General features: G+C 61.1%; 1 protein-coding gene across 8 annotated transcripts in view; it reads left to right on the forward strand.

Annotated features, from left to right (window-relative positions):
- Window positions 1-27,903, forward strand: part of ARNT2 (aryl hydrocarbon receptor nuclear translocator 2) — a 147,475-nt gene that overhangs the window by 35,363 nt on the left and 84,209 nt on the right. For all 8 annotated transcript variants that reach the window (XM_023254804.2, XM_023254803.2, XM_019831777.3 and 5 more), the window contains exons 2-5: window positions 319-433; window positions 6,553-6,600; window positions 13,755-13,968; window positions 17,302-17,515. In XM_023254804.2, coding sequence (XP_023110572.1) covers window positions 319-433; window positions 6,553-6,600; window positions 13,755-13,968; window positions 17,302-17,515 — 591 coding nt within the window. The remainder of the gene's footprint in view (window positions 1-318; window positions 434-6,552; window positions 6,601-13,754; window positions 13,969-17,301; window positions 17,516-27,903) is intronic.

Raw genomic sequence — 27,903 nt, forward strand, 5'->3', positions numbered from 1 at the left:
CCTGAGGACGAACGCCCAGGTGGCAGGGGCCGCGGGGGCTGACTCCTGCCTCTCGGTGGGTGTGCTGCATGCGAGCGGTTTTGCTTTCTGTGGTGCTCGTTCCCCTCAGGTTTTGGCCACGCTGCTGCGTCCCTGGAAGTCTTCCCTGCCTCCAGGTGTCCCTCCAGGTGTCCCTATGAAAGCTGCAGATCTGTGCCCTCTTTCACCACCTGGCTCTGCGTAAGGGCACCCCCTAGAGGCTTCTTCTGGTACTGCTGGGTGACTTTCTTGCTCATTCCTTTCGAGGCATTGACAGAACCTCTCTTGTCTGCATTCCAGAAATGGCTTCAGACATCCCTGGATCGGTGACATTGCCTGTTGCCCCCATGGCGGCCACGGGACAGGTGAGGATGGCGGGAGCCATGCCCGCCCGTGGAGGAAAGCGGCGTTCCGGGTAAGCACCCTCAGCGTTTCCAGGAATCCGGCTTAATACTTGTTGGGCAACGCTCTCGATCCGTTAGGGCAATAGTGTCTCTCCCCCTCCGGAGAATCAAAGCTCAGCGGTTTGCATGCTGTTTAGATTTTGCAAGATCCCCAACTCTGCGCGTGATTTGCACCCAGCTGGGACCTTCTGTTTGCTTGTCCTTGTGATGGGGAGGTGGGTCGCGGCCCCCTGGGCCCTGGTCAGGCCATCTCTGGGAGGGGGCGCCCCTCCGTCCCCCTGCCTCCGCACGCCAGCCGGGGGTGGGGGCAGGCTGCGGGCCTGAGCTCCGGGCGGGTGGCGAGGACCCCCCTGGTGCTCTGCCTCTGCTCTGTCCTGTGCAGGAATTTGTAGGAATTCCTTTCGAAACCTTGGCTACAGCCCGGCAGCTGAAGGCCAGGCGTTTGCATTGTCTGTGCTGCTAATGACGCTGCTGAAGGGGTGCGGGCCAGGGCTGGGGGCGGGGGGTGCCGGGCGGACATGGCCCTTGAACTGGGGGGACGGAAAACCACATCTCGTCATGAGCGTAGCGCCTGTGGTCCCAGACGCAGTCTAAAGAACGAGCCAGCTGACAGCAATCCCTGCAGGGAACATGGGACGGACGTTTTCACACCCCGTCTGCCCTTTGCCCATCAAGTCAGTGTTGTCCCCGGCGAAATGGCTGATGACTTCCTCCTGACGGACATCAGTCTGTCACGGTGCGCCGCGTGGCCCTTACGCGAGGGGCCGAGATTTCCAAGTGTGTCGGGGGGGGTTGCAGAGGCCGAGAGGCCGAGCGCAGGGCCCGCCCCAGCTGTCCCGCGATGCCCGGCCGCTCGCAGCGTGCAGGTGCAGTGACCCCACAGCCACGGGGCCGGTCCTCATGGCAGGACCGTGGTGAGCAGAGTGGGTGCTGGAGCAGAACCCCCACACCGGCCGTGGGGTGAGGCTGAGGCCCCGCCGTGCCACTGCAGGGGTGCGGGTCCGTCCACCCCTCAACCAACTTGTTTTTTAATAGAGTCCAGGTGTTTTGAACTTACTTTATTATTTTTTTTATGTTTATTTATTTTGAGAGAGAGAGCTCACCAGGAGGGGAGGGGCAGAGAGACGGAGAGAGAGCATCCCAAGCAGTCTCCGCCCCATCAGTGCAGAGCCTGACACGGGGCTCAGACCCACGAATCGTTGAGATCAGGACTGAGCTGAAACCAAGAGGCAGATGCTCAACCCACTGAGCCACCCAGGCGCCCTGAAATCATTAAAAAAATGTTTTTAATGTTGGTTTATTTTTGAGAGAGGGAGAGAGAGAGAGAGAGAGAGAGACAGAGCATGAGCAGGGGAGGGGCGGAGAGAGAGGGAGACGCAGAATCCAAAGCAGGCTCCAGGCTCCGAGCCGTCGGCGCAGAGCCCGACGCGGGGCTTTGAACTCCGGAATGGCGAGATCATGACCTGTGCCTGTCGGACACTTAACCCAATGAGTCACCCAGACGTCCCTGAAATTATTTCAAACGTGTGGCTCCCTCACTTCCGTCCCTTGGAGACGGAGCCCCATGGCTGGCCTCGTCCTTTCTAACAAGAGGCCAGATGGTCAGGCCCAGCCCGTGGTTTGCAGGGTGATCAGCCCCTCGGTACCCGGGGCTGGTGCTGAACCTCCGGGAGTCCTGCCCCCCTTCCCGTCCCGCTCGGGGCTGGGCCACATGGGCCCACAGCCCACATCTGGACCCTGACTTGTGCTTCCGGCCCTGGCTGGCAGTTGGGTTGTGGTCAGTGTCTCCTCTGCAGAAGTTGCCCCAGCTTCCCTTCCCGAGCAGACCACACACAGCACGTCCTGGAGGTCGGCACCACCCCTGCCCAGCACGTCCAATGTCAGGAAGAGAAAGGAGGGGCGCCTGGGGGCCTCGGTCGGTTGAGTGTCCGACTTCAGCTCAGGTCATGATCTTGCGGTTTGTGAGTTTGAGCCCCGTGTCGGGCTCTGTGCTGACAGCTTGGAGCCTGGAGCCTGCTTCGGATTCTGGGTCTCCCTCTCTTTCTCTGCCCCTCTCCTGCTCAAGCTCTGTCTGTCTCTCTCAAAAAAAAAAAAAAAGTTAAAAAAAATTAAAAAAAAAAGAAAGTAGAGGTTCAGGAGGGGCTATGGTACTGACCACTGGCCGCCTGTGGACAAGGCATGAGCCCTTTGCTACAGATCAGGAGGCCTGTCCTCCGCGGTCCTCTCTCGTGAGGAAGGTGCCGGCTTCCTTCTTCCCGTCATGGTGGGGGGGGGGTGGGGAGCGAGCACACCCCGGCTCCTTCTGCTAAAACTCCAGTGACTTGGGGACTCGGCCCCTGTGTCCAAGCAAGGAAGTGTCCATTCCCACAGGGCTCCGTCCAGAGAGCTTCTCACACCTGGCGTTTTCACCGGTGCTGAAGCTGTGTGATCGAGGCCCCTGCTCTACTCTTGCGAACACTCTGGCCGCAGCCTCAACCCTGAGACAAACTCAAAGGAGAGCGTGATGGAGGTCACGCTCATCAGCACGCAGGTGACCCCACGGCAGGGCCCTGCTTCTGTCCCAGGACAGACGCCTTTATCCACGGAATGTGGGGGTGCGCTGGGAGCCACAGGCAGGGGGGGAGGGAGAAGGGAGAAGGGGCCCGGGTGACGGGGAAAGGAAGCGGCAACGGGGGGGGGGCCCTCTGCCCACCCTCCGCCCCTGTCCGGGGCTTTCTGGTGGAGGAAGCGTGGCCGTCCCCGCAGAGCCGGCCCCTCGCAGGCCTTGGACCCGCCTGGCCGCCTGCCTGGCCCGTCCCCGAGGACCCTCGGGGCTTGGATGTCCTCGCCCTGCCCCGGCAGCCTTCCCCGGGAGCTGCGGGCAAGCCGAGCGCCCCGCTGGCCGCCGGGACACAAGGTGAAGGTTCAGGAGTTTCAGATTCTTTGCAAAGTGATTCCACATGTGGGGGGGGGGGGGGCGCGCTGAAGCGAGTCACTTTGTTCATCTTTGCCGAGATCCCCCCACCCCGATCTCAGGGCCATGGTGGGGGGGCACACTTCTGGTCGTGGGCGGGGGCCTCGGGCTGGCCCAGCGTCCTCCCCTGCTGCCCCCTCTCCTGCAGAGCCCGGGCGGGCTCCGTCCGCCGACTCAGCTTTGCGGACGCGTCATGGTCGCGACTCGGTCTGTCCCGGGGCCGCACACGGCCGGCTCTTAACTACTCGCGTGCCCAGAGCAGCCTTTCCTGGCCTCGTACTGAGGTACGAGTTCTTGCTCGTTGGCAGGAAAGCGAGGCAGTGCGTTTTCAGCCCAGCGTTTTGTACCGAATTCTTGAAAGTGAACTCGGTAGGACTCAGAAGTCCCGTTTAGGTTCTCTCCGTTGTTGTCCAGAGGCTTCGTGACAGAGGCACTTGGAAGACACAAAGCCAAGCGTGATTGACTTAGAGCTTTTACAGCAGAGGAAATAAGCCTCGTGATTGTCGTGTTTAAAGTCGGGGTGTGAAGGGGTGACAGAGACCCAAAGGCAGCGTCCTGGTTGTGGCCGCGTCCCCAGGAGCTAGGTTTCCTGTGCTGCTGAGCAGGGAGGCCCGTGCGGTCAGGTGACTTGTCCTGAGGGTTTGGCCCGTTGTCTGTGCACCGATTTATCTGCTGGGCTCAGCCCCGTATCGTGCTTTTCCGAGTTACCTAATCTCATCGCTGCACACGTGTGGTCACGTGTGCACAAGAGGGGAGGCACCGTTTCGTGGTCTCTAATCGTCTGCGGACAAACCCTGGTTCCCGAGCTCCCGCTGACCCCAGGGAACTCTGGCTCCAGAGCAGGGCCGTCCCTTCCCCGTCCCCTGGCTCTCTCGCGGGAGCCACAGCCGACCCGGCCCCAGCGGGGACCACGTACCCCGCCCGGATGGCTCACGTCCCCGTCTGTCTGCGCCAGCGAGGTCCCCGTAGAGATCGGAGCTGTCTTCACGAAAACCAGGGTGACCAAGCGTCCTGGCTGGCCCGGGACGCCCCCAGTGTTAGCACTGGCGCCCGGCGTCCTGGGAGCCCTCTCAGCCCAGGAAGGTCGTGATGTCTTGTCACCCCAGACACGAGGAGGGGGGGCTGACGAACGCACGGCGTCTTGCGGGAGCCCGATTCTCACACTCCTGTCGGCGTGCCCTGACCGGCATCGTGCAGATAACAGAGCATCTCACACTCGCTGCAGGTTTTGGCCAAGTGCTTACCTAAATCCTCAGGAATTCTGAAAATTTTGAAAATGCAGCGTCTTTTCCTTGACACAGAGTCTCTTGCAGTCGGGGGCTTAGGTCATCTTTGTGCGGACCGCTCAGTTGCACTGTCCCGCGGGGAGCGCTAGGGGGCAGCGTCGCGCTGTGGCTCCGCAGAGGACGGTGGGGGGGATTTGGTGGCGGCATTTTTGGTGGCTCTCCGGATGTAGTTCCTGGTGAGGGTGGGGAGCTGGCTTCGTGACGGTGCGGCGTAGCAATGGCTTTGCGCCATTTGGAGAGCCACGCGTTCGGCCCCCATTTGCCCACCACGCAGGCGAGCCTGTGGCTGGCGCCTGGCACCCAGGCGTCACAGGGGGCTGCAGGTCTGTCTCTGCAGTGGTGCGTACGTGGCCCTTCAACTCTCCCTTCCCTTCCTCAGCACTTTTCTTCCCCGCCGCGCCTGCCCTTCGTGCCTGGGGGTGTTTGTCGTCACTGCCGTGTCCCTCCTCTTGCCTCGCGCCTTCTGTTCTGTCCCCGGCAGCTAGTGTGGCCCGGGCATCTGGACGTAAGGGATTCCAAACCGGCATTGGATCCCATCATCAGGGCAGCAGATTAGGACTCTGGCCACACCGCACGGAAAACAAATCGAAAACAACCAAATGATCCCGTTTTAAGAAGAAAATAGTCCCTTGCCCTAAGTCCAGTCCCAGAGTCCCCCAAGTTACCCCGAAGCCAGAGAATACGATTTATCTCATGAGGGGCCTCTCTCGTGCGTGTGTGTGTGTGTGCGCATGTGTGTGTGCGCGCGTGCCTGGGGATGGCCCTGCCTGTGCACCTGGCCTTCCCTGGTGGCCGGGGCGTCCTGTACCTTCCCTGAGTCACCGCTGCCCACCTGGGGCTGGAGGTGGGGGATCGTGTTCTCCACGAGGCCGGCCCACCTTCCGCCCCCGGGCCCAGCGGCTCCAGCGGGGGCTTCTCGGCACCGGCGGCCGGGCGGCTGGCCGTCCTCTGCGTGGAGCCCACGGGACCGCACCTCACTGGCCCCTCAGTCCCACTGGGAACGGGGTGGGCAGTGCAGTGGCTCAGGCTTTCCCCAAGGAGCCCCCCTCGGCCCGAACGGCCGGGACATCCATACGATTTCTCATTTTGCTCCCGGGAGATTCTGGGCACAGTTCATCCGAATTAACTGCCCCAGCATCTTGAGGAGCTGCGTTAATTGCTGTCGGAGGGGATTGGTGTTCTCAGGGGAGTTTGGGATATCAGTTAAACGAATGCCTATCAGGACTGTTTTATGTGTGTACGGAGAGGCCCAGGGAGGTGGGGTCCTGAGGATTCGGTGGGTTTCAACAGGCAGACAAGTTCTTTGAGCAGCTCAGTCCCCAGGTTTCTCCTCTGCATGCGTTTGTTTGGGTTTGGACCTTAGGGGATAGCGGCCTTCAACGCCCCTTTCACTCGGACTCCTCCAGAGCGGCCACGTTCTCAGGCAGCACGGCCTGTGCGGGTCCCTTTAGCGTCCTTAAAGCTTCCTGTCTTAGGGCCCCTGGGGCGTTTGTGGCCTGCCGATGATATGCCAGGGAGCAGTGCAGGATGCAGTTGTGGAACAAACCACGTGGCGGGGAGCAGGTGCCCCAGAGCTGCGGGGGGGGGAGGGTGACATCAGGCACCGTGGACCTTTGCAGGGCAGCATTTGCCAGCCGCTGGCGGCCCGTGGGGGCCCCTTTGCACAAGTCCCCGACCACGTAACGAATGGCGCATATACGCACGCCCTTCCTTTTGCCCTTTCCTGTACCGAACCCGTTGACTGACCGCATCCAAGCGTTTACCCAACAGCTGGGGCTTGGGAGGGTGGGGCATTTGTCCCCCTGCACGGAGCCCCCTCGGTGCCAGCAGCTCGGGTCGCCAGTGATGTGTCCTGCCTGTAATGAGTCTCCTCGTGCTCTTGACTTTTCAGGCTGGACTTTGACGACGAAGACGGAGAAGGACCCAGCAAATTTTCCAGGTGAGTTTGCCTTATGCCCCTCGGATTCCAAGAAGCCACAGCCGACCGTCACCGTACTGGGACACCCAGGGAGGGAGTGGCTGTTGTCGCTGGACAAGCCGTTGCCTGTAGTCGGGCCCCTTGCTTGTCCCTCATCCCGGGCCCGTGTTTGACCCAGTGACAGGCAGCTGGAGGTAGCCCTGCCCGCACGCCGGCCAGATCGTGGAGTCCGGTCACCGGGGCAGGATTGTTGGTCTCAAAAGTGCAGTTAGCTCTTTAAACAACGATTGCCGAGCGTTACGGGCTCCTTTTTAAATCTCTTCTTAAAAATATTTTTAAAGTCTATTTTTGAGAACGAGAAAGCACACACGTGTGGGGGAGGGGCAGAGAGAGAGGATCCCAAGCAGGGTCCACGCTGTCAGCACTGAGCCCGATGTGGGTCTTGATCTCACAACCGTGAGATGATGACCTGGGCCGAAACCCAGAGTCGGACGCTTAACGGACTGAACCCAGCCACACAGGCCCCTGGACTCCTTTTTAAAAGACCTAGAGCTCAGGTTTAGAGAAAAGATTCGGCCTCTCCTAGCATGGACAAGAAGGGGAAAGGAAGGCAGCGGGTGGCCGGGACGCGGCACTGTGAGGTCCTGGGGGCCGTGTTCCTCACCGGGCACGTTGACAGCGTGGTTAACGGGGCTCAGGGGCCGTCCTGGGTGCAGACCGCCTCCCGGAAGGGCGGGGCCGCGAATGCAGGCGGTCAACTATCGCGTACAGGAAGGGTAAGGCAGGCGCAGCCCCTCGGCCCGTCCCTCTTTGTCTTTTCTTTTTCCTCTCTTTTTTTGCGTTGTTTTGTGTGCGTTACACTAGGCGGTTTGGCTGTGTGGAGAGAGAGGCACGGATCGCTCGATCCTCTTGGCGAAACTGCCTGCCCCATCCCTGATTCTCGCTTGTGGAAGGACTTGAAACCCGGCCCCGGGTGACGGGTGCCTTCCTCTGGCGTCTGCACTCCACAGTTTACGTTGACGGCCTTGGTGATCTTTTCTAGGTTTTTAGAAGGATGATGTCCGTGGGGAGCCCCAGGCCCACTGACCTCCCCCGTTTGCTGGCCCCCAGAGCAGTTATTTTCGGGCACGGTTCTTTTCGCCCACATCGTGGCTGTGAATTGAGCACATGTCACCCCAAATGGAGAGGAACACACGTCCCGTTACTATTCGGGGCCTCCTGGCGTCTGCACATAGTAAACATACCTCCTGGAGGCACTGTCCTCCCCAACCTGGTCCTCCCGTCCTCAATGTGGCTCCGGGGGAGACCACAGAGAGGAGACGGAGAATACTGTGCTCTCTAATGACCCCGGAGGTTTCTAATTGAAACAAGACGTGAGTTTGAGTCACAGAAGCATGTAGTGTTTTCCCTCGGTGTGGACAGAGCTCCAGCTTGGACGCCCACTTGTTTCTTGGGAAAAGCTTTACATTTAGAAAAAAAATTTTTTAACGTTTATTTATTTTTGAGAGACAGAGACAGAGCACAACTGGGCGAGGGGCAGAGAGCGAGGGAGACGCAGAATCGGAAGCAGGCTCCAGGCTCCGAGCCGTCAGCACAGAGCCCGACGCAGGGCTCGAACCCACGAACTGGGAGATCATGACCTGAGCTGAAGTCGGACGCTTAACCGACTGAGCCCCCCAGGCGCCCCTAGGGAACAGCTTTAATTGCAGGGAGTGCTTTGTTCCCGAAATGGGAGTAGCCCTTGGACGTAAGGGCACATGGCTCCCTGTCCTGGTCCACGGGCGCCTTACCCAGCCTCCCTTCATAAGGAGACAGCGACCCCCTCCCTCGCCCCCCGGGTTTCTCCGGTCAGAATCCCCCTTGAGACGACATGGCACACCGTGTCGAGCTCAGGAGACCATGATCCCCGGGGCCTCAGGACAGAGAGGAGGAGAGGTACCGAGTGACATTTGCCTGACATTGAGGATCTGAGTCAGGGATGAAATCACAGGCCAGGCTACAAAGAGCTCATTGTATGAAGGCCCATCTTTAAGAACAAACCTTAGATTCTGGGCAGCTATCTCATCAGCCCGCCCGTCCGCAAGTCAGTTTTTCCACGGCCAGAGTTCACAGCGAGGCCTCTGCGGGCCGTGTCCTTCCTTCCACACTTGAGAAACGAGGGGGAAAGATGGGACGTGTTTCAGCAGGAGTCGGGGCCGCACCACTGTGTCACGGGGTGAGGGGTGGTCCACGGACCGGGCAGCCGGTGGGTGCATCCCAGCCGCTCGGAGCTGGGCCAGCCGGCAGAGACCATCCCCAGCCCTCACGCGGCCAGCGGCCAGGGTGCCGTGCGGAGCGGGCTGGAGAGGCCGCTCCGGGTGGCCCCTGGCGGCCGTGTGCGCGGCACACCTGGGGTCTCTCGGCGTCCCGCCCCTCTGCTCACGGTCAGCCGGGAGAAGCCCCCCAGGGAGGCCCTGGAAGAGAGGGTGGCCAGGTGCCACCCCGCACCCAGTGCAGATTTGTGACTCAGAATCCGGCCAGGGTGCTGAGCCGCGGCTTCCGGCCCCTGATGTTTGCTCAGCCAGCTTTCCCAGGCTTTCTCCAGGGTGGTCCGAAAATCAAACCCATCATCAGACCTCATGTCTCAGTTTCTTATTTGGGAACTATGGTCACTGTCACATAGGAGGTAAGTCATGCCGTTTTCTTAGAGGGACAGCCAGCTGTTTGGGTAGGAGGATGCGGATTTGCCACGGATGCAGGGTCAGGGGTGAGGCAGGTGCACGAAGAGGGGGCAGGGGCCCGGCTCGGAGGGGGTGGGGTGGGGCCAGGGCCGGGACGGATGAGGACCAAGTCTCCATTCTCAGGACGGAGCCTCCTCGGTCTGAGGTCTGCGGTGTGGAGTGGGCTCTAAGGTTTTCCGCCCCCTTCTCTGTTGGCATCCGTGGGATCCAGCCCGGGTCACCCCAGACTTGTCTCGGGCACGCCGTGTCGCCTCTGCCGGCCCCCGGACAATGAGGGGGCCGGAGGCAGGGCAGGCTGGGCGTGCATTGGAAGAACGGTGCAGGTTCCACGGGCACCTGAGAGCTGATGCGGGCGGGGGGGGGGCTGTGTTCCAACGGTGGGGGTGCAGCCGTGGGAGGGGCTGGCCGCGGCCTCCGGGAGGGGGAGGGGACAGGAGGTGGGCTACGTGCCATTGGGCCCCACACCATGCCGTGTCTGCATGTGCAGCCGATGGGTGACCGTGACTCGGGCCTCGAGGGCGATAGAGACGGGAGGCCTGAACGTCACAGGAGGCGCGATTTTTGCCAAAGAGGCAAGAGAAGCAGGGGTGCAGAGTGACCTTGCTTCCAGGGCCGGGTCTGGGGAGGACAGCCTCTGTCGAGAGCACAGAGCCTGACCGCACAGCTGTCCCGGGAGCTCCCATGTCAGTCAGGGACCCGGGGGAACCGATCACGCTCCAGAAAGCGTTTCTGCAAACATGAGTCTCCCCGGCAGCCGGGAGTGGGGCAGGCCCTCTTTCCGGGAGGCCACCGCGAGTCCTGTCCCCACCCCCCGCCTGTGTGGGTGGTCCTGGCCCACACAGGCCAGGTGGTCCTGGGAGGTGAGCACCTGTCCTGTCCCCGCCCCCAGCAGGGCCTGCAACCCCAAGCCTCCTCCCCATGCCTCTTCCTCCCCCACCCCCGCCGCTGCCCCGTGGTGCATTTTCTGGTGGGTCCGGGGTTCCTTTCCGCGTGTGCCTGCGGCCGGGCTCGGCCACCAGCAGTGGGTGCTGGCTCGAATGTCGCTGCAGGGACACCTGACACCCCGGAGCCGCCATCAACCGTCGGACCTAGACGCGGTGCTCTTCGCGTGATTTGCACGTGTGTGTGTGTGCACACACGTGTGCCCATGCATACTGGTTCATGAAAAGAAAGGAAGGGAAACGTGGCCAAGTCAAACCCTTTTGACGTTCGATTTACAACTTCCCTCCCAACTTTTCATTCCTGCCCCTGCATGTTACCAACCTGGTTTTCTGCCGTATTCGGACTCACTCTGGACCCCGGCTCTAAACATCCCAGAGACCTTGCCGGCCTTCTCACACCTGTTCTGTGAACCCGGCCACAGTGCGTGGGGCGTCCTGCAAGCCTGGAATCAACCCCCCCTGGAGGCTTTACGAGGCTCTCTCCCCCTTCAACAAATGGGTCTAAGGGGTGGGGCCTCAGCCCCGTCTCTGACGTGTCTTTTTCCTGGGACGCGTAGGGCACCCGGCTGCACTGGTCCCCAGCCACTGCTTGTAGCTGTAGGAGCCTCGCCGAGGAACCTCTAGCATTATCTAAAAGGAAAGCTATTCGTGAGAGGAAAGTTTCCACTGAGTCTGCCTTTTATCCTTCATTGCACCTGTTCTGATACTTTCCTCGTGATTTCTGTGCGGTATTTACGCTCAAGAGCATGTTTGTGGTTTGATAGGTGGTGATGATGCTTTAGTTCTCGTCTTTCCCTGTGAATTTGCCACCTGTCTCATTTATACGTATGACGACTAAAACCCCGTTGGTCCGGGGAAAAATCCGTGTGGCAGATGTGTCCTGCAGAGACCTTCCCCGGCGGAGAAAGCGGAGGGCGGTTGGTTCCCAGAACCCTTTGCCTGCGCATCCTTGGGAAGCCGGGCAGTGTGTTTCCAGGTGGGAGGACACTCCTCGCCCTCCTGACGCAGAGAGGGTGGCCAGGAAGGAGGAGGGGTTCCCCTCCACCCGCCGACCTGCCGCCCGGTGTGGGACACGTGCATTGGCCCCGGGAGCACTCTTTACGGCAGGGAGAAGTCCAGCTGAGCCTTCCTGGCTCCAGAGCAAAGACCCAAGGTGGACGTTTCCAGACTTTCCCGACACTCTACGCCTCGGCGTCCTTGGAGCTCACGACCCAGATAAGCGGGGCGGACCTCGGCAGGGCCACAGGGTGACCAGGGCGTTGAGTTGGGGGTTCTTGCAGACTCAGCGGTTTGGGGTTAGGATCTGGGTTAAAACGCTTCGGAATGAGATCTGTTTTCTGGGGAGCAGGGTCTCTAACATCAGGCCCACGTGGGCCGGTCTTCCCTTCGTGTGAGATGTTTGGTGCCCGCGTGATTGATGTGGTTTTGATGTCCTTCTTACCTTGTTCGGCTGCCCCCCTCCTCCGTTTCCGTCCTGCAGAGATGAATTAACCATGACTTGCGGTGACAGTGTCCGGAGAACAGTGGGACTTTGTGGGGAGCAGGGAGGAAATCATTTCTGGGGTCACATGTAGTCCCGAGCTGTGTCCCGGGCATTTCCTCCCCCATGACGCCTGTCAAGGCAGGGGCGTTCCGGCTCTGGATCCGGGACTGGTGAGCGCACTGGGGAGGCCTGGCTCAGTTCCTGCTAAGTCAGTACCTCTGAGCCATGGGCCCCTCTGCCACAGAGGGTGTGGGGAGGGCCCGATGTGGCTGTCGAGGCCTTGGCGAGCCAGAAGGTGCTATGTACACGGGGAGGCTGTGTGTCCTGCCAGGGACAGGGATGACCAGAGGCTGGGCCTGGCCCCTTCTTGGGAGGGTCGGCCTTCTCAGTCCCCACCTCTCTGTGCTTCATGGGGACCTTATCTTCAGCCTGGACGTGTGGCTGCCTTTTGCCTGGCAGAATCTGCCTTGTATGGCTCTGGGGGGCAGGGCACCTGCCCGCTTCCCAGGGAAGGAGCGTCCCTTCCCCTTCTGGAGAAGCCTCGGACGCCAGGGAGGGTTCCCAGCTGGATGTGCCTCTGCGGATCCCCCAGAGGGCCTGGCCAGCCCCAGCCTCATTATGGGGCTGCACAGAGTGGCTTTTCTTAGGCTTCCTCGGCTCTCCAGACGTTCTGCCCTGCTGCCCAGGAAGGGCTGGCCGGGGCAGGAAGGGTGTTCCCTGAACGCCCAGCAAGATACAGCCTCCCTTCCTGCTGTCAGGAGGAGGGTGCGCGTCTGCCGTTAGGAGTGCCTTTGGGCAGGAGACGGGAGAGAAGCTCATCCAGGGTTCCCATCAGGAGTGCAGGCGTGGGTGGGGACAGGCTGCATCCTGCATCACAGCTGCTGTCCCTGAGCGGCCAGAGTTCCTGCCCGATGTCGTACCCCCTTTGGCAGCCCCAGACAGCATTCTCTGCACACCGTCTCCCCACCTGTCTGCTTTGACAAGGTGCAGGCTGGCCTGGGGGGTAGGGGGTGGGGCGAGGATACCACCCTGAGCAAGCTCACCCAGCCTTTCCCAGAGTCCCGGGGCCAGCACCCCTCCCCCATCCTGCCTCCCGTGACAGGTGCACAGTGCCGGGCACAGGTTGGGGGGGTCCTGGGGCCAGGTGTGTCCCATCCCGCCTCCCGTGACAGGTGCATGCTGCCAGCACAGGTGGGGAGGGTCCCGGGGCCAGCGCCCCCCATCCTGCCTCCCGTGACAGGTGCATGGTGCCGGGCCCAGGTGGGGGGGGCCTGGGGCCAGGTGCGTCCCATCCTGCCTCCCGTGACAGGTGCACGGTGCCGGGCCCAGGTTGGGGGGGTCCCGGGCCCAGGTGGGGGGTCCCGGGCCCAGGTGGCGCTGGGCTGTTACTCTACTTCACCCTAAAGGTAATAATCCCGAGGTGGGAGCGCCCAGCCATCCCTTCTGCTGGGTTTTCTCTGCATGCATCATGGAGACCGATTCCAGCAACCCCTCACAGTTCTTTTTAACCAATGGTCCATTCGCTGTTTAATAAGCCTGGAGCGCACCTGTCCTATCCTGGGCCGTAGAAACCCTGCCGGGCCTACAGGAGAGGTTTGTCCACGGTCTCGTCCCTCTGTGGCCCTGGGGATGGCGAGGCCACACGGTGCTTCTCACTGTAGGGCCGCAGGAGACACACATCCACGTGGAGCACAGCTCCGAGCAGCGGGCGTGCACCCACGTGCAGATTCAGGCGCGCGCACACGTTGGCTTTGCTTCCCGCGGCTGAGGGATCAGGTCTCCATTCTCTGTGCTTAGTGGAAACTAGTCGGGTGCGTGGGAACAATGACAAGGGCTCAGGACGCCCTTGGAGGTGAGACGGGGCCCTGCGGAAGCCTGTGCCCCAACCCCCGGAGGGCCGCAAGGGGTCTGTGTTTGAAGCAGCAGCCGTTCCGGGTCGGTGTTAGCGGACGCGCCGCTCGGTCCTGTTAGACGGCGACCGCTGGTCTGACGCTTGTCTTTCCCCCGCCCTGTTGTCGCGCTCTCGGGAAGAGAGAACCACAGCGAGATCGAGCGGCGGCGGAGGAACAAGATGACCCAGTACATCACGGAGCTGTCGGACATGGTGCCCACGTGCAGCGCGCTGGCCCGGAAGCCGGACAAGCTGACCATCCTCCGCATGGCCGTGTCGCACATGAAGTCCATGAGGGGCACAGGGAACAAGTCCACAGACGGCGCCTACAAGCCGTCGTTCCTGACGGAGCAGGTACCGTCCGTGGCCCGTCCGTGGGCCCGCGCGTCCTCACGGAGTCACTTGGGGAGGGGATGAAGTCACCGTCACCGGGGTGACACAAGCTGCGCGGGGAAAGGGGTTAAAGGTTGAGGGGTGGGTGGAACCAGGAAGTTGTACTCCTTTCTTCGCGGCAGTGTTTGTCCATCTCTGTCTCCTTTGCTTTTGCGTTTCCCGTAAACCTCAGTGAGGCATCTCTCCGAGAACACCCTGGGCTTAGTGTGCAGACGTGGGTCCGTGTCCATGTAAGCCACATGCCGCCATGCCAGGGAGTGGTGGCGATACCATCACAGTGGCAGCCCGGGAGCGGTCGTGGTGATAATCGCGGCGTCATCACCGCCGGCTGCCAGCTCTCTGCCCGTTTTCGCGCTTCCTCCTCATTCTAGCCGGGGGAGAGGCCGCTAGTGTTGGTCCCTGCTGTGTAGACGAGGGCGTCGTGGCTCGCAAAGGGTCCGGCCACCGCTCAGAGGCAGAGCCGGGGCCTGGCACAGGTTGGCCGGGCCCCAAAGCCGTGCTTTCCATCCGTGATGAAGAGCTCGCACACGGAGTGGTTGGCGGGATAGTGTTTTACCAAGTTTACAAACCCCTGTGTCAACGGGAAGGCCCGTGTCCCACTCTCAGCCCTGGCCTGTGCGCCCGTCAGAGGCAGGTCCTCAAACGCTGCAAGCTTCAGTTTGCTCGACTCTGGAATGAACAGAGGCTTTTTGCGTCCCTGACCCCGAACGCTTTTGCAGGACACATGGGCCGGTGGGTCTGGAAGGACTTGGTCCAGGGTGGTGGGCGTGGGACAGGCAAGGTGAGGTGGCCGTGGGAGAATGTGGGCGGGACTGAAGCAAGGGAGACTCTGAGGAGCCCGCAGAGCGTGGCCTGAATCCCCAGTGGTGCGGGGCCATGGGGGGGGGGGCCCAGAGCGCACCCGGAGAGCCGGGGACGGGGCGCTTGACAGGAAGAGGTCGTGGGCGTGGGGCCGCAGGGGCGGGAGCGAAAGGCGTGACTAGAGACAGAGCCGTCTGCTCTGGTGGGGCCGGGCTGTGTCAGGTCAGGGGAGCGAGGTTCCGAAAAAGGACGAGAAAAGGGGCAGACGGGGGTGACTTCCGCCCTGTGGCCACAGGATCTCACCTGCCCTTTCCTGTCGTCCTGGTGCCTGACCTCGCACGTGTGAGGAGGCTATGGCCTTGCCATGACTGTGACCCGGAGGACCCAGAGCCTGGCGGTAGGGGCCTGGCCGCCAGCCCCGTCTCCCCTCCGTAGGGTAGCCCCACCCACCAAGGCTCTGCTTCCCACGTGGCCTGGCCGGTAACGGGAGGCGGGAACCCCTGGCAGGTGACGGGGCAGAAACGTGTTACGTGCCCGTGAGCCACCAGGGTAAGAACAACGCTTTCTCTACGGGTCCCTTCAACTCACGACAGTCTTGCCGGGTCCGCCTTTGAAGTTGATCCTCATCCTTAAGTGACTGAGGATGGGGAAGGTGAGGAGGGAGGCGGGTACTCTGCTTCCATGAGTCCGGCCCATTCCGTGGTCGATGGTGACAATAGCTGCATCTATGGGGCGCCAACTGTATGCCAAGCCCTTCCTGAGTGTCCACACGCAAGAGCTCATTCAGCGTCACAAAATCCCACCGGAAAAACCCGTGTGGAGAGACGGAGGCTGAGGACGGTACCGTGCCCGGAGGCACACAGCTGCGTGGGTTGAGAGGCACGTCTTTCCCTCCAGAACCCGTGCTCGCCGGCCTTCCTGTTGGTTTAACTGGAGCTCGGAAGCCCGTGACCTTGATTAGGAATCACGTGCTGCCGGAAGACAAAACCGCGGAGGGGTAGACAGAGGGGCCGTGACCAGGGTGAGGCTCCGACCCCTAGACCTTCCCGCAGCCTTCAGCCTCCACCCCGTCCGCCGGCGCACGGGATCCGCTGTTTCGCAGACACCCTTCTCCCCTCTTACGGTCCTACCGGTTGTGAGCTCTTGCGGTCCTGAACGTGAAGGTGTCGTCCCATTCTCTGAGCTAAGGAAGCGGCGGGGAGGCACAGATCAGCTGAAGGACGAAGCAAGGGAAGTGGACAAAACAAACTTTTTCTTAGAAAATCCCGTATAGTCCGCTTCCGCCCTAGGGTCCCAGGCCGAGGATGTTCAAGTTCTGACCCAGCCAAGAGCTCAGAGCTCCCCAGATTCTGCTCACCAGCAGACTCGCGTTTTCTTTGGGTCCTCGGAGCGCCCTGGGGCTGGGCCCCACGCGTCAGATTCCCGCGTGTGCTGTGGGCGCTTAATCGGTGTTACAGCGGGGCGACATCCGAACCGAGGATTCCCAGCAGAAAGTGGCCCTTTGTGGCGGGAGCCTGCTGAGCGCATGGGGTTTTGGAGGCGCACGTGTGGGCGCGGGGCGTGTGGGAGAGTTAGCTCCTCAACCCCCAGAGGGGCCGAGCACATTGCATCGGACTTGATGCGAAAATGACACGGGTAGGTAGGCTACACTTGGGCCGCCTTCAGGCAAAGAAGAGACATCTCAACAGAGTTGACTCTGCTCCATTCACGCCCCTCTTGGGATGATGGCGGGGTTGCCCGCTGCCCGTTCACGGATTCCACGCAGCTTCCTTCCTGCCCGCGCTGACGTCACGAGCCCCGTGAGTCAGCGCGACCCCAGGGCTGGCGCAGCTAACCTTTCTTCTCGCCATAAAGCGATATGGGCAATGCTGTGTGCCCTGGTGCCTCCCGACGCTGCCCGGAGAGCCTGTCGAGGAGTTCTGGAAGTTCGACGGGTGCCCGAATATGAGGAGATACTCCCGTACCCACTGCCGGCATTGCGCTCAGAGCGCAGGAAGGGGAGGAAGTGCAGGCCAGCCGTGCAGGAGCGGTGGCTGGGACACTGCCCTCCTCACTGTCCCCTTTCTCTTGCCCTCCCCTCCCTTCCAGCAGCAGCACCTTCTGTACTGAGCCCTGTGCCCCGGGCCCTTCTTGTGCCCCAGCAACAGGACTGCAGCTTGAATATGTAGGTGAGGCTATTCACACCTATGGCAGCCCAGCACATTCTGGTGATCACTCCTTGCTTTCCAGCCCCTGCCCTGGGGGAGAATTTCCTTCTCTCCCTAAGAGAGGGCTGGTTTAGGCAGGGCCAGAAGTCTTTGGAGTAGCTGTATCTCAGAGCTAGGACAAGCTCTGTGCATTTTTTTAGCTTATTTTTCAATAAGAAAAAAGCAATCAAAGTTTCTAAAACTGTGTATCCCAGTGAGGGAGCAAAAGTCAAAGGTTGCTGATAGGACAACTTAGTGAGGCTGCGTTTGTCAGTGTTCTGTCCTAACCTCGATCTTCTCTTCCCAGGAGCTGAAGCACCTCATCCTGGAAGCAGCCGATGGCTTTCTGTTTGTAGTGGCGGCAGAGACGGGACGGGTCATTTACGTGTCTGACTCCGTCACCCCCGTGCTGAACCAGCCCCAGTCAGAATGGTTTGGGAGCACCCTGTATGAGCAGGTGCACCCCGACGATGTGGAGAAGCTGAGAGAGCAGCTGTGCACCTCCGAAAACTCCATGACAGGTTAGTGCTGCCCCCTCCCGGAGGCTGTTTGAGCCTAGAGAGGGATGTCTTTCAGTAAACAGATCAGGAAGCTGGAGGTCAGAAAAAGCTGCCTAAAGGTGAGGGGATCTATTTGACTTGGCTTGTGCAATGACTTCATTTACCTTGTAGCATTTAAACAATTCGATTTTAATACACAAGGGTTTTTTTTTTCCCCGTCTCTATATTTTACCCGCAATTAAGGGATGTTGTCACTAGGAGGCGATGTTGCTACATTAGCCAGAACCACATGTTCTGTGATGAGGTTTACGCCTCTCAGAGCTTAATTATGGTGATCCTGATCGTAGGCATTTATTACCTAGGCCTTACTTAGTTCCCTGCAACGAAGTTCCTTATTGTAACATCTAAATAAAGTCAGTTCTGCTATAACACAACATATGCATTCCTGGAAGTCACCGCGGTATGCAGACTCTGGAGATAAAAGCTGCAGCGGGAAGAGACGGGTTAGGAGCACAACACTCAAGAACGAATCACTGACAGATAAAAAACAGGAATAGGAACCTAGTAAAAATGGGAGCATAATTTTGCACATTAAACGGTTAAGAAATTCATAAACGTGAACGTGGCACCAGGCCTTGAGACTGACGTGAAATTTACTCGTACAGGTGGGTCCTGGAAGGGTTGCCACTTGCGTATTTTTGTGCGAGGACAGTCACGTGATGTTAGAAGTCAAAAGGTGGTCGTGATGGCAGATACAGGTGGCTTGTGACGCGCGACAGCCTGGGGGACCCGGCAGGTGTCTGAAGCGCATGCGTGTGTGAGCCGCGTGCTTCCGTTCAGCTGGGTGCGCTTCTCTGTGTTCACGCAGCGTTCCTTGTGGACAGAAGCATAAGCATAAGCGCACACAGAGCTCACATCGTACTCGGATTGTTCCCCAGCAGCTCAGTCGCGTTGGAACAAATTTGCATTTTCAGAACAAGCCACTGGGCCGTCGTGTTTGTGTCGCGCTGGGTGGTAGACACGTCTGTGCCCTCAGTTCCCTGCTGCACCGAGAGCCACGGGGTCTCCGTCTACGCGTGTGTCCTCAGCAGGAGCCTGGTGAATGCGGGGTGGGGGGGGGGTGGTGAACGCTTTGCCTTTTGTGTCCATTTGCTAGGGCCGCCGTAAAAAATACCAGAGACTGGCGGCTGGCACAGCAGAAATTTATTTTCTTGTGCTCTTGCACTCCGGAACACTCCGGAAGTCCAAGACCCAGGCCTTGGTAGACTGTGCTTCCCCTGAAGCCTCTCTCACCGGCTTGTCCCTGGCACCTGCCCGCCGTGTCCTCACGTGGTCTGCTCTGTGCCCAGGCGCCTCCGATGTCTCTCTTCCTGTGAGGACATTGGTCAGATTAGGGCCCCACTCTCATGACTCTATTTAACATTATCTCCTTAAAGGCCCTGCCTCCACATATAGTCACATTCTGAGGTTCTGGGGGTTAGGGCTCCACCATACTCATTTCGGGGGGACACAGGCCGGCCCCTAACACTTACGGTAAGACTGAGGCGGACGTGGTCAGAAGTAATAGAAGTACAGCTGTTTCTGGACGATACTGGTAATGGTCTCGGTGTTGGTGTCAGTGACATGTAAGGGGGGGTGGGGAGTTATGGGGACGGGGCCTGTGCTGTGCTCGCCTCCGCGTGGCCTGTAACGGTGACGCCTGGCGGTCAGGGAGCTCCACGCACAGGCTGAGAAATGATGCTAAAACAGATTCTGCAGTCGCGGCCTCGAGCCAGATCAGAGAGCCCCACGTAGCAATTCCAAGGGAGACGCTTTATGAAGTTCGGCATTCCAGAGGGACTCGAGAAGGACAGTAAATCAACCAGGAAGTGTTGACAGCTGGAGTCACCTTTTCCGGAAAGAGCCGTCTGTCTTTCCCTACTTTCCCTAGGCTTCTGGGTCTGACCACAGGATGTGGCTTTTGGAAACCCAGTCAGGAGCCCCGCCTGGGGCAGATGGCGGAGGGGGTGATGGTCAGGGGGAGGTCAGGCTCTGGCCATGGGTCTAGCTGACTCACCAGACCTGGGTGGACACGTAATAAACCTCGGGGGTGATTTGGGGCCTTTGGCCACTGGGCTGGGGTCTCAAGCCCTCCCGTCCCTTCGTTTCCGGCATGGCGAGCAAGGTCGCGGCCCCCCTGGTAGGGGTCAGCGTGGGAGGGTGAGGGGCAGGGGGCCGGGCAGGTCGCTGGGAGTGGCGAGGGGGGTGGCGCTCAGCCTGGCCTCTGGGCCTCTCCGTTGCACAGTCCATGCCTCAGCCGTGGGACCCACAGGGTGGGCTTGTACCACGTGGGGGGCGCTTGTGGGGGGCATTGAACGTGCGCCGTAGGGGGGGGAGCATGTCGTCACGGGACGGTGGGCCCGCAGTCCCCCTCACTGGTCGGTGGGCCCGCCTTCCTCCCAGAGACCTCTGCGCTTACAGAAAAGTGGCTGTGCAGCCAGCCCGGGTTCAAGTGACAGAAAACCAGCCCCGACTGGCTGGAGTGACACAGGGACTATCGCTGCCGGACGGCAAGGGCCTGCCGGCTTCGGGCGCAGACAGTGATCAGACGCTGGAAACGGAACCACGCTCCTCCCTCGTCACTCGGGAGTCTGCACTTGCAAATCTGCCTCTTGGCGGAACTCAGTTGTAACCCCAAAATGCATTTGCAGGCAGACGCGGACGTGCACAGAGGGGAGAAAATCTGAGTCGCTGGGGCCCGCGTCTCTGGCTAAGGTCACACGGGATGGTCGCTGCCCTTGCCTCCAGCCCTTTGTGCTGCCCTGGGTGGTTTCGCTCTGTTTGGTTTTGCATGTTCGTGCTTTTTGTCGGAGATCTTGCTGTCGAAGATGACCCCGGAGCGAAGGCTGATGTGCCGGCCGGGGTCCGCGAGGGCGGGCCGCTGTGTGCCTCATGGGGGAGACCCTCGTGTGTGGGTCGGCTTCTCGCGGGCGCGAGTCACGGGGCTGGTGGCCGGCAGTGCAGGGTTACCGAGTCGGCGATACCGAATGAGGGGTCTCGGAGCAGAAACGCACCTGAGACACGGTTCCGAATCCCGGATGACGACGGTGCTGCGCGCGGAGGCTTTCCGGGAGCTGTTGTCTCGGAGCAGCGGTCCAGTACCCGCTAGTTGGTGTTTGCAGTGACTTCGTAAAACGTAACTACGCTGGCTGGGCGTGGTTTTCTCCATCTCCCGGCTTCGCTTCTGTAGGTACGCCCATACGCGAGCAGCCGAGCATGTTTAATGCGTATGTTTTCGTGAGTCTGGTCGTCCGCACACACCCGGGGATACCATTGCCACCGTCGGGGTACTAAGCACATCCGTCACCTCCAGAAATTTCCTGTGTTCCTTTGTGGCTTTTTCCTTTTCCTTCTCTCTCTCTCTTCCTTTCTCTCCTTTTTGTGCTAAGAACACCGGATATGAGCTCTCCCCTCTTAACGTGTTTCGAAGCGCCCACCCCTGGGGGCGACGGGGCGGCTCAGTCTTGAGCATCTGACTCTTGATTTCAGCTCAGGTCATGATCTCACAGTTGTGGGATCAAGCCCCGCGTGGGGCTCTGCGTTGACGGCGCGGAACCTGCTTGGGATTCCGTCTCTCCCCCTCTCGCTCTGGTCCTCCCCCCCCGCCCCCCCATGAAATGAACAAATAAAATAGGTCTTTTTAAAGCACGCAATCTGTATCCGCTGCAGACACAGGGTTAGCCGGCTGACTCCAGAACTCATTCACCCCACACGATTGAAACGTTGCGCCCGTTACGCCCCAGCTCCCCGTTTCAAGCCGCCCTCGTGTTCTCTGCTTCTGAGTTGACTCCTGTCGATTTCTCACGGAAGGGGAGCCATGCAGCGGTTGTCCTGTGACGGGCTCACGTCACTTAGCATGCTGGCCTCTCAATTCATCCGTCGTGCTGCAGATGATAAGCTCCCCCCTCCCCCACCGCCTTTTTCAGGCCGAGTGATACTTCAGGGCGTGTGTACCACCTCTTCTGTGTCCGTCTCTCTGTCGCTGGGCTTTGGGCTTCCTTCTGTATCTTGGCTGCTGTGAATAACGCGGGAGCGAACGTGGTGTGCAGACGCCTCTTTGAGGTCCGGTTTTCGGTTCTTTGGGGTCTGCGCGGGACCCGGGAGGGGGGTTGCTCCTGCGCGGGGCGCATTCTCAGGCGGGCTCTCCTCACGTAACGGAGGTGTGTGTTAGCAGCCGCGGGCCCCGTGGACCGCTCGGCAGAACCAGCATAATCCCCCTCGGGCGTCCCCGCAGAGAGCCCAGGACCTGCCCTGCCCACTTCGGGGGCCAAGGAGTCTGGGCCTGGGGGGTGAAGCCGGCAAGTCAGGGAGGGGTGATTCCCCGTGGAAATGGGGCGCAGTCGCCACAGGGAGGGAGGTTTGCACCGGCCGGCTGGGAGAGCTGGCCTCCGTGGTGTTAGCGGTGGTCCTTTCGGGGAAGGGCGGGGGCACATCTTGATTGCTGGGGGAATGCTGGCATATTTGCGTTCCGGGCTTGAGACGGAGGGGAAGCTTCTGCCAGGTGAGGACCGTGGTAGGGGTCAGATAAAAGTCGGCGGGCGTGGGGGGCGTGCTTCAGAGACACGTACCGAGGACGTCTGAGTGTCCTCAGCCGCAGCCCGCTGTGGGGAGGGGGGAGCTGAGGAGAGGCCCGGGGCTTCCCAGGTGATCCCAGAGCCTCTGAGGGTGACTGAGTCTGCCCCACGGGCCGGGGTTCGGAGGGCAGGCAGCACAGCGAGGGAGCACAGAGGGAGCGCGTCCTTCTCTGCGTCCGTGGCCTTTCCCAACTTCCCCTCCACCCCTGTCCGTGGCCGCTAAGCTCTGGCCGGCCTCAATCCGGGAGCAGAAGCTGGAGGCGTCTCATCGGTGACCTCAGGCGCCGTGCCGCGTAGGAAGTGCCCAGCCGCCCCGCCTGGGACGCGGGTGTGGAAACGGGTAACCCGTGGCCCCGACAGAGCGAGGTTGGCGTGGCCCATCCCCTCCGTCTGACTCCTTCTTCCTTTGTCCGGAGAATCGGGCCAGCATTTTGGCTCAATACGGGGAAAAGTTGGCAGCGGTTGGGGCAGTGCGGTGGTGGAGACGGATGTGAGCCAAAGCAGAATTAATTCTCCCTCCCTGCCTCCACCCCTGCCCTCCCCACCCTCGCGCCCCTCCCTTCCCTCCCTCCCCCCCCTTTCTTTGTCCGTAAGCTCATGCATTCAGCAGGTACCTGTGTGCGTGGGGTTCCCAGCTGCTGGCGAATGAATGCACCCCGTTTCCTAGCTGTTGTGATAATCTGGGGAGAGCGCGGGCCGGGTCGGTCCCTGAGGGCTGTGGCCAGAAAGCCCCTTGTGCACGAACGCCACGAGTCACAACCAGCTGCGATTAAGCCCCCACCCCCACCCCACGTCTCCCGGGAGCCCCGCTGCGGTCCAGAGATGCTTTCGGCCTTGGCTCACAGGATTTGGCCGGCGCTGGTCTGGGCCCAGATAGCAGCTTGGGAGAGCGGGCCTCCGGGGACCCCTGTTGGGTCATCGACCTCTCCTCGGGTTTGTGTGACATTCAAGACGGTGTGGGCCTGTCAGGGAGAGGAGGCATCTGCGGCACGCTGGGCGCGTTGTGCTGTCACGGCGAAATAGTAACATGGCGGTGAGCTCTCTTACATTTTTATAGCACCTTTTCTTTTCTTTTTTTTTTAACCCACTTAGTGGTTCTCAACCCAGGCTGAGAACTCATCACCTGGGGACATGTGACAGGCATGCCTGCCCGGGATTTGGGGGTGATGGAGGGTTTGGTATGGACCCCAGATCACAGGTGAGGAGAGAGACGCTTGGAGTCACGGAGAGGTTCTGGGGGCCACGCGGCCGGGGCCGAACAGGTGCTGCAAAGTGGAGCTCGTCTGTGAGGGCAGAGCCTTTGTGCCTTTGGGGACATCTGGGTACAAAGAAGCCTCAGAAGGCTGGCCTCGTGTGGCCAGTCCAGACAAAGTGCTCAACACAGGGCTTTGGGGCCCCTGCCCCAGGGGCAGGCGGGCAGCGGTCAGTGGGGCCCCAGACACAGGGGCCTCCGGGGTCCTGCGTGATCTCGTGTAGGCTCTCACGGTGTGGCCTCTGGTCCCGCTGCTTGAGCATCACTTGTGAACTTGTCGGGGAGGCAACTCCGCCGGAACGCAGACCTCCTGAGGCGGGAGCGTGGAGGGCCCGGGAACGTGCATTCCCAGTGGCTCTGCTCGCAGTTTGACAAGGCCTGGCTTGGTGCCCGCGTCCGGGGACGCGACACCACGTCCCCTGGGTTAGGTCCACCTCTGTTTGACCTCGTCCGGTCGTCTCATCTCTGACTTTAACCTAAGGTGGGGACTGTCACGTTAGCTGTGACCCTCAAGGCAGACGTTGATTTGTGTTGGATGGTAAACCCCGCTGAGATCGGTACCTGTGCTCTGGGTTCGCACCACCTGCAGCCCCTGGGAACCTCCTAGAAATGCAGATTCACAGGCCCCATTGTCCGGTGCGGCGGGGGGGGGGGGGGGGGCAGGGGCTGACTCAGCACCTGCATTTTCATTTTTAATTTATATACATATTCACGTCTGAGAAGCCATGCGTCAAAAAGCATCAGCAGGGTGTGGCTGGGGGCCTCCTGCAGCTGCGGCCATGGCCAGGGGGTCTCGGGCGGGGCCGGGCCTTGGGGCAGAGCCGGGAGGAGAACAGTGTCTGGGGTTTGTGTCCCCCCCCCCACCCCCCGGGGCCTGGGGATGCAGCAGCAGGGGGGGACATCACTCTGCAAGTCTGCCCTCCACACGGACAGCGGGGTCAGCAGGGGCTGCCGTATATTCAGCCGGCCGGCATCCTCCACCGCGGCTCAGGGACACAGCGAGGAACCGAGGGCGCGCCCGCACTGGCGCCCCGGACGACCCGGGCCGGAGCAGAAAGCACCCCACCTCCGCGTGATACACAGACACGTGTCACGGACCGTGGCTGGGACAGTGGCCGGCGGCTGTCAGCACTGAGGCCCAGCCCCTCCAAGACAGCCGGGCCTTCTCGGGGACACTTTGCGAAGAGGGCAAGGGCAAAACCGCGTGGTCGCGGCCGTGCAGTCCTCCCGTGCAGGACCGTCAGGTCACGGCCCCACAGGGGCTCTGTGAGCTGTGGAGCCCTTCCCCCCGCCGCTGTATCAGTTCTGGAAAAGGACGGCCTCTTCCCACGTGTCCGTCACGAAGGTAACCTCATTAAAACCACACTTGCAAATACGTGGCTTATTTTCTTTGCGATACCCAGGCTTTGCGATACCCAGTTCTTCGTGCCAGAACCCAAGATCCAAAACACGGCTCGGCAGCCTGTTTCTTGCCTTATGAGGGGAACAGATAAACACGGCAAAGAAAAAAAAAATTCCCGGTTTTGTCTGAGTCAGCGATTAACAGTGTTACTGGGTTTCTGGGTTTGAAATAGAAATAAAGTGTTTTAGTGGCGAGAGGAGCATGTTTATTTGACTTAGGCCCCAGTGATGTAGTCCACACGCCGGCCCCGGAGGAAGCATCTGCGGGCAGGTGCTCCGTGAGCCCACGAGAGAGTGCAGCTGAGAACCCCGGGCTGGTTACTTCTCGTCCTTCTCAGCGACGTTCCCGCTGGAAACCGCAGCCCCCTCGGATCCGTTATCCCAGAGGCGCTTTGCTGCTGGCTCAGTTCTTTCCTCCCAAGGTTAAATATTGGTACGACCCGCCTCGGTCCCCTTCCCTCCGTACCTGGCGTGCTAAAGCCGCTTGTGTTTTCTCTGTTTTATGTTGAAAGATGTTTCATGAATCTGGACAGGTTTCCAACTCAGCCGGCTGGGTTCGTTATCGCTCTGGTGTCCCGGCAGATAAGGGAGTCAAGTGCAAGGTCTGTGTACCCATCACGGACCCCGGCTGGAGGGCCGCGTCCCCGCCCGTGTGCGTGCTCTCCTGGGTGGCTACGGGTGAGGCTGGTGTGGGCTTGGGCTGTAGGGGAGGCAGCTGGGGGGCAGTGGAAGGAAGGATCCCCTGGTGCCAGTCACGGTTCACGGCCCTTTACTTTGGGTGGCGGACTTAACCGCCCCAGGTCTCCGTCTCCTCGTCCATGAACGCACCACACCCAGTGAGACGCTGTGCTGACTGTGGAGGGTGTACTGAGAAACAACACTGATGTGGTCTGGCTCTCGGGGAGTCCGCGGGCTAGGGGTGGAGAGAGACATCAGCGACATAATCACATGGAACGGCCATCGCGCATCACGATGAGTGTTGAGCAGGAAAAGTCGGTGGGGCGTTGAGAACCTGTCGATGTCACCTGTCACCAGGCCTGTCTGGTGGGTTGGGCAGGGCTCTCGGGAGCGTGTGAGGCCCGGGAAGGTCTGGGGAGGAGATGGTGGGGGTGGAGGGGGTGGGTGCCCGTCCCCAGGGCGGGAGACGCCAGACCCCTACAGGTGTTTGCCCAGAGGAGTTCCGTGATCCAAGTGCAGAGCGGGGAGCGTGTCATGGTGGGGGGGGGGCAGACCAGCCAGGGGACGAGCTGGCAAGGGTGCCGACGGGGCGCAGGGGAGACCGCAGGGCGGGGCTGGGTGCTGCCCGTCTCTGCCATCAGCACGCACCAGGCCGCCGAAAACCTCAGGGATGTCCTCTCTCACGGCTCCGGAGCTGGGAGGTCCGAAATCAGGATGTCAGCACGGCGGTTCCTTCCGTGGGCTCCGTGGGAGAGACTGTTCCGCGCCTCCTTCCCGGCTTCTGCTGGCGGCCAGCGGTCCTGAGCCCTCCCGGCTGTAGGCGTCCCTCCTGTCTCTGCCCCGGTCACACACAGCGTTCTCCCCGTGTCTCTGTGCAGACTTTCCTCCTCCCGTCTGCTCCCATCCCTCACCCAGTTCGGCCTCATCTCACCTGTCTCCGCGCGAGGCCACGCCCACCGGTTCCAGGCAGACCCGCGTCGGTGCAGCGATGGTGGGGACGTGGGCTCTCCGGGAGCACAACCAGCAGGGCGTGTTGTCCACTCACTCTCGTTCTTTCTCCACCCAGATAACGTTAAGAGAGCTGATTATCGGGGGACCTTGATGACCCTTTCTCGCTGCCCCGTGTTGTCACTGCCCCATCTCTTCGGCCGGAAGGGAGTTTGGCTGGGGACAGCAGGAGGCACCTCGCCGGTGGCTCCAGCTTGCCGTGTTGAATCGGGCCACAAAACCCACGCCTTCCACGGATGCGTTTGTGTTAACCGCCGGGTCCCCGTGGGCCCATCGGTCCCTCTTCACCGACCGACGTGGCTCGGGTGCGGGAGGCGCTCCGCGTGCCCACGCTCGGGTTTGTTGTGTGCGCCGCGAGCCACCAGGAGCCAGGAGCGGTCCTCCAGCCCCTCCCCGCCCTTGCACCTGCTTGTCCAGGTGTGAGCATCCTGGAGGGGAACCACGCCGTGTCACTCTCCTGCCCCCGCTTCCCTACCTCCCCCCCCCCTCCAGCTGCACCTGCTGGCACTGTCTTCCTCCCTGGACGGTGGGGTAGGCCCGCCCGAGGGGGGACAGAGAGCACACTCCCTCCCTGCTTCTCCGTGTCTCTCGGATCTGCCGGGGCCTGGAGCGGTCACCCCCCCGGCCCCGTGGTGCCGTGCGATCTCTCAGCAATGCGCCTCTCCTGGGATCTCCTCGCTCCAGCCCCTCGCCCGCCTTCCGACTCAACTCACTGCCTGGTGCCTGGGTCCTGCCTCGGGCCAGACCTGCCACTTGGCAAGGTCTTCATGGACAGAAGCAGGGCCGGGACCAAGGCCGTTTTCTCCAGAGACCAGTAGAAGGTCACCACGGCCGGAGGAGGGGGTCGGGGGGCGAGCCAGAGGGAGGCAGTGGTGCGGGGACGCCCGAGGCGGGGAGGTGGGGGCAAGCAGTGGACGGCTGATGGGTGAGGGGCAGTTTGGCCTCCAGCCCGGGACGGGTTCTGCTATGACTAGGACCCGGCCCGCTCAGGCCCGGCTCTGCCAGTCTTCAGGGTACAGGGTAGTTTCCGGAAGCAGCACTTACTAGTGGATGCAGGCCGGCTGGTGCCGGGCCCTGTGCCTAGGTTTCCCGAGGCGTCCTTTGTGGCGTGGCACCCTGTCCCCATCACCGGGCCCAGACTCCTTTTTCTTCCTGTCCTTGCCTCCCACGCCCCAGGCCCTAGCCGGTGTGGTCCAGAGTAACAGCTCCAGAGTAACCACTTGTTTGGGAAAGGGGCCTGAAACCAAAGCATGCTGGGCTTTGCAAGGCTGAATACTGGTGGCACCGAATGACGGGCTTTTGCATCGGTCCCAGAGCCCACATCCGTGGGAGAAGTGACAGGTGTGCACAGCCCTCTTCACGAAGGGGCTTGCAGGGAGGCAGGAAGGCAGCCAGGGACGCAAGGGAGGCAGCCATGGCTGGGAGCCCTGTGTCCCCTGCGTCCCGCACGTGGGCGA

This window comes from Felis catus, chromosome B3 (genome assembly GCF_018350175.1).
Source record: "Felis catus isolate Fca126 chromosome B3, F.catus_Fca126_mat1.0, whole genome shotgun sequence".
NCBI classification, from domain to species: domain Eukaryota; kingdom Metazoa; phylum Chordata; class Mammalia; order Carnivora; family Felidae; genus Felis; species Felis catus.